This window comes from Sinocyclocheilus anshuiensis, unplaced genomic scaffold, assembly GCF_001515605.1.
Source record: "Sinocyclocheilus anshuiensis isolate Anshui unplaced genomic scaffold, SAMN03320099.WGS_v1.1 scaffold18, whole genome shotgun sequence".
Lineage (NCBI taxonomy): Eukaryota > Metazoa > Chordata > Actinopteri > Cypriniformes > Cyprinidae > Sinocyclocheilus > Sinocyclocheilus anshuiensis.
This window is the reverse complement of record NW_015546047.1, coordinates 1183072-1202795: the sequence shown is the minus strand read 5'-3', so window position 1 is coordinate 1202795 and position 19724 is coordinate 1183072. Positions and strand designations below refer to the sequence as shown.

Sequence of the window (19724 nt, the reverse complement as noted above, 5' to 3'; positions counted from 1 at the left end):
AGCAGGTCCACCTCTGAATGGCTCAAGAAAAACAAAATTAAGGTTTTGGAGTGGCCAAGTCAAAGTCCGGACTTAAGTCCGATTGAGATGCTGTGGCATAGCATTTTGTATTTACTTGCATTATCTTTGGGTAATAGTAAAATTTGTTTGATGATTTGAATCTTTTAAATGTGACAAATATGCAAAACATTTAAAAAACAGGAAGGGAGCAAAAACCTTTTCATGGCACTGTATATGTGTATATACAGTATATATATATATATATATATATATATATATATTAGTGCACCAAGTCAAACTAGATTAAACTGAGAAATGTGACAGCCACCCCCCATTTAAAATTTGGAGCACGTTTTGACATTTTGATAAAGGCTTATGAAGACAAAAAATTTTTTCTTTGGAATAAAATGCCTCAATGAATCATTCACAGTAAGACCTGGACTATATGTTAAGAAAGTAAACATGGTCAATTTGGACTTATGTGGTGTTGTTTGGAGAGCAATGGTGGCCACTATAAACAGATCCATAACCACAATGAGCTGAATCAAGGCTATTTACCCATCAGATGGAAATGGGTAATAACAGCACATGGTTGGGTGGTGAGATCTGCTAACAGGGCCTCTCACTGCTGAGAAGCATGGCCACATGAGGGGTTCACAGCCCGGGAGAGAGGGGCCAGCCAATGCATCCGCGTCAGAGTTTTGAATCCAACAGTGGAAAATACCTGTTATTCCTCGGCCTGATGTTTATTTAGTTGGACAAGCGCTATTCTGGAACTGTGTCAAAAATCATGCTAACCCAAACTCTCACCGCTAGTCCAATAAACTACACAAATCGAACAATAAACCCAAGAGGCTCTTTAAGCAGTTGAGTTCTCAGCTTAATTAATAAGGGAGAGCTGGACGACAATTTTCCTTGACATAAAACGTAACAGTAACTCTCCCCTATGAGGCAAATCAATATGATTGATGCTAGTGCGGAACGAGTGTGGATAGACCTCATCAGGAAGGTAGGATTGTGGGTAACGTAATAGATAAAACAAGCAGTGACGCATTTACGCAGGTAGCGGCCAAATTCACTCAGTTCAGGCTATTGGGATGTTTGTACTCACAGGATTCGGAAAAAATAATCCCTACAACAATTTTTTTGTACATGTATAAAATCACATATAATACACACACATATAATATGATACAACAATACTTTTTAAATGTAATATATAATAAATGTAATATATAATACTATAAATACTTAAAATACTAATACACACACACACACACACTTAGACAATCAGTAGAGATAGGAAGTCCCTTTTATTTGTGAACTAATTAATGAACTAGATTATCCAAAAATAGGCATTACCACATGGTTATACAATATATAACACCTTTTTTTTCCCCATAGAATGTCCAAAAATTCATAATTACCTAATAAAGTTACTTAAACCAAGATATTTTGGTCATTTCACCCAGTCCGGTAGTTTTATCAGGATGGTAGTGTTACTTACTTAGTGAAGCGGATCTCCAGGTGAGAGGTCAGGTACTCGCGTGGGGTGAAGGTGTGCTCCCAGACCATCATGTTGGGGACGTAGTTGATGGAGAAGCAGAGCTCCGACAGAGCAGTGTGCAGTTTGTCCAGACTGTAAAAAACAGACAGCAGCCTTAAAAACTCATTTCCTTCAGATTACACAGTCAATCAGGGAAAGCTTAACCAGCACAATAGCGCTGCTCACTATGGGGCCACACCGCTCCCAAACAGTTACTACTGCTCATGTGTGTCCATGACAGGCTTTAGGATAAATCCATTTTATATTATAAGGAGGATCTGTTTGAATGTCTGCCAAATGTGAGGATAATACGGTAAAGGCCTCCAGCAGGGTTTCGTTTAACAGTGATTCTTTACTGGTAAGATCTAATAGGGTCGCAGACATGCCCTCATCGACGAAAACCATGTACCATCCTTACTTGGTGACCAGGAGTCTGTTCTTCCTCATGCTCTCAACACCAGGCTTCTCTCTCTCCGGTTCACCCTTCTTCCCCGTCTGCTTTTTCGACTTCTTGTTCACGGCCTGACTGATGGTTTTGGCACAGTGTTTTGGCAGTAGCTGTGCAGAAGAGCAACAGGAAAAAGCCCCTTTTTAAAGTCAACACCCTATTTACTTTCTTAATACAAGTTCCTGGTAATATTGTGCACAATTCATCAGTGCATGTTATTTTAAATGTGCGTTTAGAGTTATAGAAAACTCTTAAAAATACCGTAACTGAATGATTTACATACTAAAATAAAGAACCATGGCAAAAGAAATTGTGAGCTTGACTTGTGAGCCTACAGCCTGAACAAGATGTAATGAAAGATTGGGTGTCGGGAAATAATAAAGCCCATAAATAGCTGTATTTCTGTTGCATTATCTGCACGAAAAAAAAATAAAACATTCAGCATTGCCAGTGTAGTCTGACTCATGAACAAATGACTCTTAAGAGTTGATCCTTCCTAATGAATCAATCAAAAAGATTCAACACAGTCTCAAACTCATGAGACTGAATCAGTTTGAATCAATGAATTGGTCACAGTGGCTCTTGAATGACTGAATCACTTGTCTTAAAATTAACAAGTAAATGTGACTTCCACAGTCCAGACAAGAGCAAAGCGGGAAGTGACGTATGAGCTGCTGTCCTGTTTGCTTACAACATGACGATTACACTCACCAGAGCGGGATGAGAGTAAGTTTATTCATTAAAGCTGACCGTATGTCATCGAATCAGTGCTGTCAACTGTGTCCAGGAAATCAATCACGGTTTAATTTCATTGTGATGATCTTATTGCAACGGAATGGAACATTCCTGGTGAATCTGCAGAACTCTTTGTAAACCCAGTTAAGTTTGTTAAAATCCCAGATATGACATGGAAAATTCCAGAACTCCCAAAAGTCCCTCTGTGTTTTGGCAGCGCTGAAAGCGTGCGTGTGCGTCACTGACCTGGTCGCTCAGGGTGCACTGCTCTGTGCATATGTCTGTGATGAGGTTGCGGGCTTGCTTGGCCATCTCATCCAGGAACATGTTGCAAAGGGACAAGCTGCGGTCTCCGATGTGGTGCCTCTGCAGGGAGGGACAGACAAAGAGACATTAGTGGAGATTTCCCTTAGTACAACACCAATGTTAAGCTAGACTTTTGCTTTACAGTATAAGGTACGATTCAGTATACATTTAGTATGGGCAGTGTGAAGCTGTCAATGCATCAAGTGTGTCATTTTTGCGCCACAAACAGAATTGCAGTTCTATTTGGTTCTGCTACAGGCACAGGAAATATATCCTTTACCTTTAGTATCAGTTGTAAATAACAATACGGCTCAACTGGCCACCTGTTACAACCATCTGTAAACAAGGCCTTAAACTGGCAAACAACCACCCAATTAAACAGGATGGGGTCATCTGATGGATGCATAAACAGATTTTGAGTGGTGTTTAGGGGCAGGTCAATCTGAAATGGCCTTTAACTTCACACACATAGACATACGTAGATATATAGTTTAAAAGTTTCAAGGGTATGATTTTTAGGGTAAGAAATGAATGTTTAGTTCCAGCAAAGACTTCTACACTTTTAGACTTTGTTCTTTTGAACTTTCTATTCAGCTTGGCCATCACAGGAATTGCATTTTAAACTATATTAAATTGCAAAACAGCTATTTAAAATTGTAATGCTATTTCACTATATTCCTGTTTTACTGTATCAAATCAATGCAGCCTTGCTGTGCATAAGACTTCTTTCAAAAATATTACAAAAAATGACCCCAAACTTCATTCATTTGAATAAATGAAATGACTTGAATTATTTGGACAAGGGTGGAGAAACACCTTATTTGTCAGCATGCCATCTGAAAATGGTCCATGAGTGATCCATGGGCATGCTGTCAGAGGCTGAAACTACTCCAACATAAGCTGCTCAGGTGAATTTGGCTCACAGTGAGGTGCTGTTTGTGACCCGTCCATGTGTAAGTGAGGCTCTTTGTTATGGCCCAGCTGGTCTCGTCGCCTCAACTCCCTCCCCAGAGCAAACAGTGCAAACTCTCTAAATTACTAATGAAAAACAACCTTTGCCCCTATGTGGAGCCGAAGCCTCCGCTCCTGCACCGTTTTGACGAATCCCAAACATCACGGAGAAGGCCGGTCCTTCTTCACGCCAACCAAAAAGTGTAATTTAAAGCTTTGGTGGCTCAACTCAGATTTGACGAGTGCTCTCATCATCCGTTCATAAACCCAAATATTCTGCCACGCTCTTCGTGGGCATCTGAGGGGAAGAGTCGGAGACGGTGCAGGTTGGAAATAACACATCTATCCGACGTGATGCTGAGGCTAACCTCTGCTGAAGCGCCGTGATCTTTTGTTGTTTCTCTAAACCACTGTAAAAAGTTTTCTGTGCGAGGATGGAAATATTCTTGGAAACTTTTAGTGCTTTTCCAACATAAATAAAGCTTGCAGCTGTCCAAAGCTGTGTGGAGTGGACATAGGAGGAAGACCATTTCAGAGACACGCTGAGAGAGGGAGTTTCATGTTTAAATAAGGGAAACCCAAGCCTTCTATGGCTCAATAAATCTCTTTTATTCCTCTAAGTGCTCTCAGACAGCTCAATGTTCAGGCCCCGCAATGACATGAGAACTCTCATTGTGCTGTTTGTTTTGTCCACCAATTAGGAGAGAAAATGTGGGTTTATTTACCAAATTATATTGGATATTGGAGGGTACGATGTTTGGCAGGAACAAACACTTGGTGAATGTGCCGGCCGTATACCGGCTGGGGGGAAAACAGGAATCTGTTGTGCTCATGTGTGCGGAGGGGCTTCCATATGCCCCCGGGGAGCCTGGGTAGCTGCACTGGCGTATGGTTCAATTACAGATTTAATAAATCATGCTTTTCAGCATTTGGTTTTCTGTACACATCCCGATACATGGACCACAGCGTTCAATACTGCGTGTTGGGACATTCCAGCTCTAGTAAACACGTGGAGCCTTCCGGATTCACAGTACGACTCCATCCTGAACCCTCGCATGGGTCGCGGCTAAGCCGTGGCGAGACCCGACAGAGAAGAGAAAAGATCTTTTCCAAACTCCTCTTTTCAAAAGTAACACTGACCATATTCACTAGGGGACATTCACAGACACATAAAACACAGTTTTTTCCAAAAACACAGAGTCTGCATAGAAACTAAACCGGAGATTTCAGGACAAGGCAAATAGAATATATAACCTGAACAAATTAAATAAATTAACTGTGAACTGATTTATAATAGACAATTAAAGCAATTACACAAGGCTAAAAATGGACATTTATCTCAGTACAAACTAGGGCTGGATGATAAACTGATTATTCACAAAAAATCTGTGTTGAGTATTTCAATTAATTGCAATGATGGAAGTTTAAGATCTTATATACTTAAATATCAAACACATTTAGTCCTTACAAGTTTCATTCATTTCAATGAATCCCTGCAGAACCACATATGACATTTTTCATTTAGGTAAAAATAAATGTATATAAATATTGTTTAATTTTATATTGGTGCCTATAAAAAATAATCACATAGAATAATATATTGTGTTTATTTAGCTAAAAATTTTTAGAAAACTTTTATACTGTATTTTACTTGCATTAAAAATTCTGAATCCACAAATGAGTTTCAGAACCAGTACATTAAATTAGAGACATATATTTAATATATACGCAACATGTGAAAAATGTCATAATATATGATTTTGTACATAGTGAGAATTTTTTTTTAAATCAAACAATTTAAATCATCCAACAATTTGATTAAACCAAAGCCTTGTCATCACTGATACTAACAAACAATTTATGGATCACTGTTCTCAGATCAGGTTACTGAAGTGAATCTGACATTTGTATTCCTCTTGGGGCCTTTTGGACTGATTCCAGGTCAGTGTGACTCACCTCTTCAGGGCAGAGCTCATGGGTGCAGCTCATAAAGTGGGTGCAGAGCAGAGGGAAAGAGATGGAGTATCGAGACTGGGACGGCAGTTCGAGACACTGCTGGAACATCTTTTCAAAGGCGCGGCTGTAAAAGCTATCAGAGACAGAGAAAGAGAGAGAAAATGGGCTGCCAGTTCACTTCACCGCCTGGTACAGTCATATCTAATCAGTTGAACGAACGCCCCTGTTCGCTTTCCACCTGGCATGAAAGAGAAATATCGAAAAACAAGAGGCACAACAGACAGTTGCTATGGCCTTCTGAGAACAGATATGCCTTCTGCCAATTGTGGAGCTGGTTAGACACTGTTAGACAGTGTTTCCTGCGCCATTGCTGAATCGACAGCGTCACGGCAAAAAGGAATCATATTTTGCCCAAGTTATGAGCTTGCAGTCTGAATTAAAATGCAGTTAGTTAAAAAAGTCTGGGTACCGCAAAATAAAACAATTTTTTGCAGGCTGCATGCAAAAATAGACAACTAGCCTAAATGAATAAAAATAACTAAATTGGTCAAAAATTATAATTTTCAAGTTTGAATTGATACAACATCATTCAATGAACCTGCAGAGCATTTTTTGAATTCTACAGCCACTTTTTGCCTAGTCAGTGTGTACTTTACCACATTAATGTAATATCTTTGAGTTATCTTTTCTCTAACGTTACGTCATACCAGAACATGGAAACGTCAGAAGTCTCCACAAGCATCTCCACCAGAGAGTCCACCATCTTGGTGTGGAAGATGATGGTGTTCATCATTTTTCCCAGCTCCCTGTGATCTGCCAGTCCTAGCGAGGCCTTGGACACACTGGTGTAAGCCTAAACACAAAGAAAGACATCATCGTTAGCATTAATCTTTAAAGTTCATTAATTATTCTGACAACTTTTCACAATCTGTTCTCAAAGGCTGAGCTTGGTGGGCTTGATTTCCATGAGCAAATCCTCGAGCAAATGAAGAGCATCGAATCAGATTGGAAACTGGACCAGGGCAGAGTCTGAAGAAAAGTGTGGTTTGATGTTTTACCATATCATTAACTTCTGAGAAGGCTTTCTGGGAAATATTTTTGTAAACTTGATACTGTTGAACAAGACAATGTCCAACCAACACAATTTCCTCTCTAGCATTCAAGATCAAATGAAGACAGTATGCAAAACAGATTCTCTTTGGTGTTTAAGTGCTTAGTTTTGCAGCGAAACAGCTGTGCCAGCCAGTGCGTTCAGCCTTTGGACAACTTGAACATAAGAAGTGTGAGAAAACTCAAGCAAAACAAGGACTGCACACGCCCTGCGCTGGCTTTCATCATCCAAAGATCGGCCAATTCAAAGAACGCGGCATGCCAGGATGATGCCACATGACATTCAGCAGGTGCTAAACTCACAAAGCTTGTGGTTATGGAGTCCGGGGAATGACAATAAACATATCGTACAGCACTGAAGTCCACTGTGGAGTAGAAAAAGTATTGAAAAACAGGGCTTATTTTTAGATGTACATTTGCAGACGGCTGCTGGTAGTTTAATCGGCCATAGCGATGAATAGGACCGCACCTTTGGAAACGCAGAGGCCAAATGCAAACGAGCAGACATGAACTGAGTGAACCGTTAGTTGTTATATACTGGCAAGTGCTATCTCAACAACCGGGCCATTACACAAGAGGAAAGCATGCTAAATTTAAAGTGCCCCTATTATGGGTAATGAAAGGTTTATATTTTGGTTTTGGCAGTCCCCAACAACAGGTTGACATGCATGCAAGGTCAAAAAACACTTTCATTGTCTTATAATATGCATTTATTTGTATCTTACTTGCTCAACGACTCCCAAACGATTCGCTCAAAGATTAATTTTTCCAAACCCCTCCTTTGCGGTCAACATGAAACGGCTTGGGATTAGTTTTAAAAAGAACTTGTTTCAATGATTCAGAGTCGACTCTATCTTTTGAGAGACAATAAATTTATACATGGTGCACTTTCAGATTTGAAACTTTGCAGGATGTTTTCATTCACTTAGAGCTGTGTTACACACTGCATGAAAGGTAATTTTCAAAAATCCATAATAGGGGCACTTTAAGGAGAGAAGAGGGCATCCCTGCTTAGACAGCAGAGTCATGCCAACTCTACAAACTAACTTGCTGCTATCAAACCTGGAGGAGTCGTGACTGATTCTAGACATTTATACATATCCATGGCATTTTATTTAAAGTGAAATTGGTTTCCTCCACTAAAGCAGTCACAAGTCATAAGTTTAAACGACCATTTGCCCATTTTTCTAACTACTTCTATTTTTACACTACTGTTCAAATGTTTGGGGTCGGTAAGATTTTTAAAAATGTTTTCGAAGTCTCTTATGCTCTGCAGTTATTTGTTTAAAAATACAGTAAAGACAATAATATAACTGAAATATTATTACATTTTAATTGTTTTCTATTTCCATATACAACAGAATAGAATAGCAATAAATACATCTTTTTTTTTTTTTGTAACATTATATACGTCTTTACTGACACTATGGATCAATTTAGTTGCTGAGTAAAAGTATTGATTTCTTAAGTATTCATTTGTTTTTTCGAACAATAGTAAAAAAATACTAAATTACAGCAATAAGAATTTAAAAAGAACCACCAATAACAATGGGAATAAAATAAAATTAAATCAAAAGAACAAATAAACAGAAAAATAATAAAAATTAATAAAGAAGTTACAATGATTAATTTTATTTAAAAAAATATTATCTGTATAATTTTATTATATATTTATTTCTTTTAATTTTGGGGAAAATTGAGACTTGGACATGTTTTAGTGTGATTCACCTACATATCTGAACATATATATCCACCCACCCACATCTGTCAACAGCCTCACACACACTCAGTTGCTCTAGACTGTTTAAATCCTTGAATTTGCTTTGTTCTGGTAAACAGAGCAGTCTGAGCTCAAGGCCTTGCAGTGAATAAACACTGCTGTTATTAGGGCTGATTTGTTTTTGTGGCCATGTGAAAGAGAGGACTCTGGCTGCGAAAAGAGCGAAGGAAAGTGGGAAAAGGCTCAAACACAGAAAACTGTTGTTCAGCTGTGAACATTCTGCTGATAGCAGTTTCTCCTGCTGAAAAGGTGAAGTGAAACCCTCCTGTGTGAAGAGGTTCAGGCCTGCTTTTGAAGCTATCTCCTGGGTTCAACACAAGTTAAGTTCTTTTTGTGGGATCTGTGGCATTACCACAGGAAATAATCTGTCCAAAAAAGCAAAAATTGTGGTAACTGTAAAGGAAGTGGAATAAACACACTGGTTCAGTCATATAAGATGGCGTAAGGCAAGTAAAGTGTGACAGAATTATTTACTGAACATGTCCGTGTAAAGTTACATAGAATTTTTTAATATCATGACCACATAATATCAGTAAATCAGGCAACTTTAATTTGAAACTGGCAAGGTTACCAGAGAGGAAGCGGTTAGATAAAGCAACTTCCACCAAAAGGAATTGCATCAGCAATGCACAGCAAATTCAGCCAGAAAATGTAGACAATATTACAGCTTAAATAATAAATAGGTTTAACATTATAAATGTTCTTACTAACACTTTGGATCAATTTAATGCATTCTTGCTGATTAAATGTATTTATTCCTTTAAAATTTGGGATGGACCACTTGTTTTGTGGAACATATGGAAGACAGATGGATATATGAATATATACTTATTGAAGTACAGTTAAAAAGTACTAAATTGCAGCAATATAAATCTAAACATAACCACAAGTAAAGATTGAATTAAATAATGCATAAATTCATCCACATGAGAATAAATAAATGGTTTTAACTGAATATTTAAAATGTAAAAGGTTCCTACAAATGACTACCTTAGTCATTCCTATTAATATTTTTTTATTATTTTATAAAGAATGCAAACACAGATCAATTTAAAACTGATTAGATATTTTAGAGCTGAATATAATAAGAAAAACATACATTTACTTATAATAAAATGCCAAGATATTATTAATATCCATTATTTTTTAAGACCTGCAAAGCAAAATTTTGAAATTCTGGTAATCAGTGCCCAGTAATAATTCTGAAATATTTCCAGGTTTTCCATGATCATGTAAGGGTTTTAAATAAAACTGCATGTATGTAAAAAAAAAAAAAAAAAAAAAAAAAGAATATGGCAATTGAGATCATGCCTCAAATTCAGTTGATAAAGCTTCGCTTGTGAACCGAGAACATTCCTTTAAGGAAGAGTTCAAACGGCTTCTCTGCTGTGGGACTGGGCAAACCAAAACACAGGAAACGCATTTGAGAGCAAGCTGGACCATCCCAAAGCCTGCAGTCCAGATCCATTTGAGGTCCACACACACTCACAGCCCCTCAAAAATCAAATGAACAAGCTAGTCTCTCCATCTCCGCTAACATTCCCACCCACCCACATGCGTATTCCACAGAGACGAAGTCTGATTTATTTGAGCCTGGATGAAAGGCGCAGGCTCTTCTTGAATAATCAGAGCTTCAAAAGAACAGCATGCATTGTGTTTCATTTCTAAGCAATTCCAAATTAAGCCATTTTTCATACAGCATGTAAAAATGTTGCTTTTATTTGGAAAACAAAGGATAAGCAAACTTTTGCAACAAACATTTGCCAGCATGAAACTTTTTGTTGTGTTGCATCTCAAACTGTGAGAGCATTAGTTGCTTTATGTTAACCGGCATCTGCTAATTAGTAAGAGGGAAGCAGAGATAAGAGCTGTTAATTATGTCTGATTAGGATCAGAGGAAGCAAACACCATGTATTGACCCAGCTCAAATGACAGAGATCATCTTACCTGCAGTCTAAACCAGTCCAGTCTCAACCCTCTGAAATCAAACACTTCCCCATCTTCAACTGCAATACACACACCCAAACAAAGTTAGTTATTTTGTGATACCGTACAAACAAAAAGGGACATTAGAGATGTTATATCACAAAAAAAGTACAACAGGTACTAGATTATGCAAAATTTGCCCAATGACCTTAATTATTTAATATATAACCCACTTTTTTAATTTATGCAAAAATAATGATTTTGTAATCCATGCCGTTACCATTCAATTATATGATACAAAAATACTACATATTATAAAACAAGTCAATAAATATCTAGACAAGGGACATCAATTATGATTTCATGCTTTTAAGCACATTATATGAATGTTTAAATAAGAGAGGTTCACTACCTTGTTTAACACTGAGAGAGGTCATCGTGTTCACGAAGGACGACATAATAATGGACTCATCCTCTGGGCAGACAGACAGGTTCTACAAGGGAGGAAGACATGGGGATTTTACCATTCGCGTGTGTATTTTAAAATTAAAACACCATGACGAGCAAGTCTAGCTCCTGATTGGGGTCTCAAAGATAAATCACAATACTAGCTCTCCATCTAGTGGTGAAGTTCGTGTATTTCGCCTCATGTTCTTCTAGACGCCCTACATGGGATCCTGTGAATGATTCATAATGTGACTAATGTTCATGTCTGAGCCACCCAACCGCACATGACTGATCCTCATCTCATGAGAGCACTACAAATAACAACTGCTCTCATAAGGACGTGTAACTGATCTGTGTCCTTTCTTTTAGTGCAGTAAGAAGGAAATGGATCCATAGTGCAGACAGTCTCACCTGCACTAGCTCATTGAGCACCACGGCATCAAAGCCGGACAGGTACTGCACATAGTACCTCTGCATCACCGGGCCGTACTTCCGCACATGTGCCCTCAACTCCTCCATGTAAAAGATCAGCTCTGCGATGTGCCTGAGAAAACAAGCAAGAATGAAGGAAAAAAAACAGCCTTGGTTTATATGCAGTTTTTCCTATTCATTTTCTCCATAAAGACTTGAAAAAGCATGCAAAAAAACAACAACTAGGATTGGTCCTAAGCCGTAAACCAAATCAACTTGCTCCAAGATGAAACACAAGACTTGAAAAATAAAAAAGATGTTAATGAAATTAATTAATTACTCATCCCATGATACTGTTATGACCAAAGATGGTGTCAGGGTGTAACATTACAAATGATATAAAAAAATAATTTGCTGAATGATTTAATCAAATGAAGTGTCGTTATTGTTAAAACTAAAACTATTTAAAAAAATAAACTTAAAAACGTAAATGAAAATAAATGTTGCCTTGTCACCTAACTAAAACAAGTTTAAACTGAAGTACTAAAATTATTAAAACTGAAATAAAAAAAAAAAATAAAAAAAATCACTAATAAAAATACTAAAATGCTAACATGAAAATAGAAAATATAAAAATAAAAGCGAATTCAAAATATGAATATATACTATAAACAATTAAGCTAAAATAATTTTAAAAAATTGTTAATTGAAATAAACCTGAAATAAAATAAAATATTAGAATTAAGATTAAAAACTTGTCAAATAACCAAAATGTTATTTTGGTTTAGAAAATTTGGAAAAAATTAGGAAAAAGGCCAAAGTGTGGCATAAAGACTTATTAAAGAATAGATTATATATAAAAGAAAAAAATCAAGATTGAGTGTTGAGATGTATGAACTGGATTTACTTGTCAATAAAGTCATCTGTGCTTTTCTTTTGGATGTTGTCGGCGTGTCTGAGCAGCCAAATGATCTCATCACGGGCGAAGGAGAGAGCCATGAACACAAACAGAGCCTTGGGACCCAGTAAGCCTGGCTGGTCCGCCAGCACCGTAGCGAGCTCTTTCAGGGCAGATCTCAAGAACTTGCGGCGTTCTCTGTGCATGGAGCCCCTGGATGAAAAAAATGATTTAAAAAAATATAGATACAGCTGTTTTGGTTTGGTATCTTAAGAAATACCAAGTTACCACTTGCACCTTTATTTTTTATCCGAAGTACTACTTACGCATGTGACAGAGCAGATTCTTTGCATTCACGGATGTCATTGACACGTTTGTTGTAACTGTAAAAGACAGAGAAAACAAACACATCAACATCATTATATGCTTTATATGAAAAGCATGAACCACATTTTGATAATTAAAACATTACATTTATGTTACGCACAATATGTAAACTAATTATAGAAAACGTGAGAATCTGTTTGCCAGTAGAAATGGCTGACCCGCGAATGTTTACAAAGAGATCCTCGGCAGATTTGTGAATGTGGAACACCTCGTCCCTGAACAGACAGAGACAGGAACTGCTCTGAAGAGCTAACTTCCACAGACTGAGAGCTGCAGGGTCACTGCTCAGAGCCGCATGACACAAGATGAACCCGACTAGGACAGAGAACAGAAAGAGATCAATATATCTTATATACCACATACACTATTGTTACATACAAAGACACTTCCTGTCAATCAGTGATAGCTGTAAAAACTAGGCCCATACAGAATCGGTGTCCACAGAATTGGAACGAGAGTTGTTCACGAACATTGTTAAATATTTGTTTAATTTGATGATGCTTTAATACATTTATTACATTCTGCAGCTTCCTCAAAATAAGCACAGAAATCGTGGAGACAAAACAGATTCCATTTGGGCCAGTTAAAAATGGAACCACATCATGTAAATGCAATACTACAATATTTAAACAATTATTGCTTTCCTTAAATCTGAGGTGTAACAACCATATAACAGCATTCACAAGAAATCTCACTTTGGTAACACCCATGCATTTTCAGAAAGGAAGTAATTCCAGAGGCAGAGAAAATCACTACATTTTGATGAAAAATTAAGACATTCGCATCACATTTTAATTTAAGATGCACAGAGGAATCATACAAAGTATAAATAAGACAGCAAAAAGTGTCAGTTTTAAATGTCATACTGTCTTTAAAAACAAACTTACAGACAATCCATTTCTCCATAGTGTCCAAGGACAGATATTCACAGGGCATCTGAAACACAAAGACCAGCAGAATACATCTGATCAAATAAACAACGTTCAAAAATCCAATATGAGTCACTGGTTTTATTTCATTTTCGTTTTACTAATTTTAGTACTTAAACTTATTTCTGTTATACACCAAGATACAATTATTTTTTAAGTTTTCCATCCTGCTTTATTTAAATTACTGAAAATTATTAATTACAACACTGGCTTGTGCCCCTTATTTTTAAGCATTGTAAGATGCTGTTTAGGGCTTTTTCAAACAGCTTGATGATACTTAGTTTTGGCCAGAATCAAAGGCAAAACCGCTGACATTAGTATACACTATGTGCTTATTTGCCAACTGGTTTGTGAGCTTAGCAACATGCTTTCATCAGACTACTGGAATCAACAGAGTGCATTCATTTTGGCTTGTGTGCTTCATGTGAGGAACTCATTTATATGGTGTGCATGAGAGGCCGTTAGTGGAGTTGTTATCCATGAAGAGAGTATCAAATCTATCTCTTGCCATGATGGTTAGTATGATAGAATAAGATATTATGACTGTAGGTTTTTTGACTGTTTACAAAAACAATTAAGGACTACAGCGAATCCTGACCGTGTCGGACTGAGCTGGGTTAAGCATGGTACTGGGAGCACTAATCAAACTGAGCAGCTGAGCATTCCTCCACTGATCTGCAGACAGATTCCGGCGTGGGTACACCATCTGCAGGGAGACCAGCGCATCTTGCAGCGACTGTCAAAAACAGAAAGAGAAGTAGGCAGAAAATGGCAGAGAGCTCGGGTTAAAACATGTCCTCCATTTGAGATGGGAAACAGAGTAATAGAATTTTCTCTCATTGTAGCAGATTTTTACTTTTCCATGAGGGACAAACTCCTCCATCATCTTTTTCAGTGGGTTCTCATAGTCCACAATCATCTGTCCAAGCCTGGGATATTCTCTATCACTGAACAAGAAACATCACACAATACTCAGACCTCAGCAGTATGCGGCTTTACATAAGATGCTATTTTTATATGTATTACCTTGAACCGTGTGTCATTTCGTGGGCATAGTTGTAGAGGCCGATTATCGCTTTGCGCTCCTCAATTCGAGAAAGCAGCATCATCAGGTTAGTGTATGTCACCACCAAATCCAGGTAGTTCTTTGTGAGGTCAAAATTTACAGTCTGCATTGTGGAAAAAAGACACTTTGTTATACATCTGCCATGTCACTGAACAAAAAATTCAAAAGATATTTATAATGCTGATTGCCATTCATTCAACTCACAATGTCAAAGAAAACTTGACAAGCGTCAACAGTGTTTAGAAGTTCACAAACATGGTCCTGGAGGAACAGGAAAGCACAAACATTTCAGGTTTAATAGACCCTCAATGTGTCTTTTATCAAAAATAAAAAAGATAACAAAAATATACACAAATGTATGATTTTGTATTATTTCACTTAATAAACAGTATATTCAATATTAAATAGTACTATATAGTTACATTAAATTACAGGTTAAAATAAAATATAAATATTAGATGAAAACCTTATGTAAAGGGGTCATATGATGTTGCTAAAAAGAACATTATTTTGTGTATTTGGTGTAATGAAATGTGTTTATGCGGTATAAGGTTCCAAAAACACATTATTTTCCACATACTGTACATTATTCTTTCTCCGCTATGCCCCGCCTTTCTGAAACGCGTCGATTTTTACAAAGCTCATCGGTCAGAAAAGCAAGGTGTGCTGTGATTGGCCAGCTATCCAGTGCGTTATGATTGGCCGAATACCTCAAGCGTGTGACGGAAATGTTACGCCCCTCACCATACTGTGATGATGCCGTCAGGCCGGAGCGATGATTCAAAAACATGAAACAGAACAGCCGGCATTGTAGTCTACTCTACCAGGATCTTATGCACCAAGAGCTTGTAACACTCCAAAGAGAAAGGAAAAATTGAAATCGCATCATATGACCCCTTTAAATTGGAAACTAACTGAAATGTTAGTTTTAGTTTTCCTTTAAGTACTAAAATGACTAAAAATAAAAATAAATGACTAAATACAAATTAAAGCTAAAAATACATAACGACAAAAGCACATAAATTTACAAAAATTAAAACTGACTGTATAAAAAAATAAAAGACAATTCAAAATAATACTAAAATACCATTGTCAAATATACAAATACAAATGATGCAAGTATAAAAATGAGAACGACATTCACGGTGTCTTATGAAACAAAGGCAGAATAAATAGTTCATAAACCATCTAACTTAAACTGCATCTAATTCACTGCAACTGAGTGGGGCTGCACTCATACCTTAAATTCCATAACGTCCACAAAGGTGAAGTAATATAGAGCTAAATTCTTCAGTATTTCTGACTTTTCTTTTTGTAGTTGTGCAAGCTGTTGCTGTAATATAAAAACGTGCAAATTAAACACTGTCACATTAAACAAAGTCACATAATTGTAATATCTGACCAGGAAACTTATCAGCAGGGCTCACATTAGATCATTTGAACTGAAAAATCCACACAGATCTCAACCTGCTGGATTCTCTGTCTCAGAGCAAGGTTCAACAATAAAGGATGTGAGAGAGGTTCAGAACATTTGACGAGAACTGTTACATGTGCTTTTAGGACAGTTCTGCATTGTCACTTATGTCTACTGATGTACATCTATTTTAAGACTTGCAGGGCAGGCTTCAACATTTGGGTTTTTGTGATGCACTGAACACTGCTGCTGTGAATTAAAGTGATCCTATAATGATGAGAATCTGTTGAAACTAAGATAATGACTGGTGATAGTGTAATATCTGCTGCATATGCCATTGTTTTCTGGCACACTTGTGTTTATAAATATATACCTGTCATGAAGTTACACTGAATGTAATGAAAAAATATGCTGTATAAACACATATGAATATATAACAGAAAATGTCAACATACAAAACTACTTATTTCTGTGGCAGACCCAATGAAATACTGACAGGGCAAGTACAACCCTCCTGTACATCCTTATTGTTGAGCCCTTTCAAAGACAGCGTTTCTCAGATTTTATTTTTGACAGTGAAACTAGTGAATGAACCCTGCATCAAGTCCTGACACGCACAGGCCTTTACCCATTGGTTGTCTTTATGGTATTTGCAACTCTAGAGCAAAAATGCATTACCATTGCACCTGGGAAGGTACTCAAAATAACATGAGTATTCTGACCTCATTTTAGACATGCACATCTATATTCTATGATGTCCTGCTAATGTCGTTGTATTTTAGTGATGTTTGGATAATGTCATATATTATTTCAGAGTTACAACTCAATTCAAACATCTTAAAAAATGAAAAGCGGCATGATTTGCAAAGACTTTTGTCATTTCAGCAGTCTCCTCCAGAGTGAAGAGCAGTGCAAATATGCTCTAGAATCAAGACAGAATCCTTAGTATCTATCAGGATTTCCAGAAAACCAGGTTAGAGCTAATAGAGTTAATGATGCACCTCAGATACCCATAAAGCCCAATATCAGAGAAACTATGTTTAAGACAGAAGACACAAAGTCCATCAAACCACACCATCCCCACCCTGCATACTTTTACTGGAAATATATTCAGATCCTATCCTAATGAAGCATATAATCCCATTAGATTATAAGGTTAAATATAAAATGCGTCCGGTATTTAAATACTGTAAACCTATATGAGGTAGAGATGATAAAAACAGCAGAGAGGGAGATGAAACTGTGATAAACTGAAAGACCTGGAACCGCTTAAGGGTTAATCTTAAAACAAACAAACATGTTCCGGTCACATTTCACTCCTAAATCAAAAAGATTACAAAATAGAGAATTACATTTTCCATAAAGAAAATGAAGCCTATTTTTAGGACTATGAAGTTGATATTTTCAATACAAGTAGTCATATTTTTGAGCAAATGATCATTAGAATGAAAATGAGAATTTTGCTTTTTCATTTTCATTTCAATTTCTATATTCCCATTATTTAATGTTACTTTTACAATTTTTCATTTTTGTATGTTAATTTCACTACAATAATAAATATCAAGAAAACTAGTTGTGCTCATAAGTTTACATACCCCTTGCAGAATGTGCAAAATGTTAATAATTGAAACAAAATAAGAGGGATCATGAAAATTGCATGTTATTTTTTATTTAGTACTGTCATGAATAAGCTATTTCACATAACAGACATTTACATATACTCCACAAAACAAAATAATAACTGAATTTATAAAAATGACCCCATTCAAAAGTTTACATACCCTTGAATCTTAATACTGTGTGTAATTTCCTGGATGATCCACAACTGTTTTTATATTTTGTGATAGTTATTCACGAGTCCCTTGCTTGTCCTGAGCTGTTCAACTGCCTGCTGTTCTTCAGAAAAATCCTCCCGCTCCTGCACATTATTTGGTTTTCCAGCAGCATCTGCATATTTGAACCCTTTCCAACATTGACTGTATGATTTTGAAATCCATCTTTTAACACTGAGGACAATTGAGGGACTCATGCATAACTATTACAAAAGGTGAAAATGTACCGATACTCAAGAAGGCCACACAATGCATTAAGAAACAGGGGGTGTAAACTTTTTAAATTGGATGAGCAGGGTAAATTGTACTTATGAGATGTTTCTCAAATGATCTCCTTTTACAGTATGTTCCATAGTTTATGTTAGACTGTTGTAGCCTAAACGTTTATGTGTAGTAAATTTTATGTTGAATAGGGCTGCACGATTAATCAAATGCGATTGTCATGCGCATCTTGTCAGTAAAGCCAGTTCTGTGATCAGTAGTAAATCTCCATCACGTGCTTTCAGATGGAGCAGCATTTACTACACAGAGCCGTAGTTCACTGACAAGCTACGCAAAATCGCATTCATAACCGCAGACGAAATAATCGCGCAATAATAAAATCGAAGATATCGTTCTGCGTTTATGAAAGCTGTTTGCGTAGTTCGTCAGTGAGCTACAGCTCTGTGTAGTAAATGCCGTTCCATCTGAAAGCACGTGAAAATAAAATACCACACTTAATAACGTTTTTACTGCAAAGTCACTTCATAATGTCAGTCGAGTGTTTGAAGTAAATCCTTCTGTGAGATGATGTGGCTTCTTACACAGAATAAGGCACGCAACATATTTCATAATATTCTAAGCAGTGATAAAGGCTATGTCGATTAGCATTGCATTATTATTTACTTTATTATAATAAAAATTATAATAAGACACACTCAGATAAACCATATATTGTCGTAGTCGTGTGTTTATTAGTCACGTTGAATCAATGAAAGCAGTTAAATCTTCTGTTTATTCAGCAACCGCTATAGGGATTTCCTGGATTTCTTCTGCGGGGCCTATTTGGAGTTTCAGTGTGAGAGAGCCCTCTGGCCTTCGGATGGAGATTTACTACTGATCACAGAACCGTGCTTCACTGAAAGATACGCATGACAATCGCAGCTTCTGCCTAATTGCCATTTATCGCCTTTGCGATTTAATTTCGATTAATCGTGCAGCCCTAATGTTGAATCAAATAAAATATTTATTTCTAAAGCTACTATTTGTAACGTCTACTTGATAATTTTCCCATTACACAATCATAGCTTTAAATTATCTTTTGTGGGTATTTCCAAAGCTAAATTTATTTTGAGATTAATTAGATGAATTAATCGCCACATCATGTAATTAATTAGATTAAAGCCCGAGTATTAAAGAGACTATTTAAACTGAACTGAGCTGGATGATGACATCACTGAATTCAATGATGAACTGCCTTTAACTGAAAAATGTGAGTGTTTAATATTGTTATTTTGCATTATTGATACACTATTTTCCTAATTAATGCTGTTCAGTTGCTTTGACACAATCTGTATTGTTAAAAGCGCTATATAAATAAAGG

General features: G+C 36.8%; 1 protein-coding gene across 4 annotated transcripts in view; it reads right to left on the bottom strand.

Moving 5' to 3' along the window:
• The window catches only part of LOC107699024 (nck-associated protein 1), a 53826-nt gene that overhangs the window by 17827 nt on the left and 16275 nt on the right, over nucleotides 1-19724 (bottom strand). For 2 of the 4 annotated variants that reach the window (XM_016500182.1, XM_016500184.1), the window contains 17 exons: nucleotides 16137-16229; nucleotides 15101-15157; nucleotides 14857-14999; nucleotides 14687-14777; nucleotides 14429-14566; nucleotides 13789-13837; nucleotides 13060-13216; nucleotides 12841-12897; nucleotides 12524-12727; nucleotides 11617-11749; nucleotides 11171-11252; nucleotides 10780-10838; nucleotides 6650-6795; nucleotides 5943-6075; nucleotides 2976-3095; nucleotides 1965-2104; nucleotides 1508-1639 (listed from right to left, as the gene is read on the bottom strand). In XM_016500182.1, the coding sequence (XP_016355668.1) occupies nucleotides 1508-1639; nucleotides 1965-2104; nucleotides 2976-3095; nucleotides 5943-6075; nucleotides 6650-6795; nucleotides 10780-10838; nucleotides 11171-11252; nucleotides 11617-11749; nucleotides 12524-12727; nucleotides 12841-12897; nucleotides 13060-13216; nucleotides 13789-13837; nucleotides 14429-14566; nucleotides 14687-14777; nucleotides 14857-14999; nucleotides 15101-15157; nucleotides 16137-16229 (1934 nt within the window). The remainder of the gene's footprint in view (nucleotides 1-1507; nucleotides 1640-1964; nucleotides 2105-2975; nucleotides 3096-5942; nucleotides 6076-6649; nucleotides 6796-10779; nucleotides 10839-11170; nucleotides 11253-11616; nucleotides 11750-12523; nucleotides 12728-12840; nucleotides 12898-13059; nucleotides 13217-13788; nucleotides 13838-14428; nucleotides 14567-14686; nucleotides 14778-14856; nucleotides 15000-15100; nucleotides 15158-16136; nucleotides 16230-19724) is intronic. The other 2 variants (XM_016500183.1, XM_016500185.1) reach the window with 1 other exon arrangement.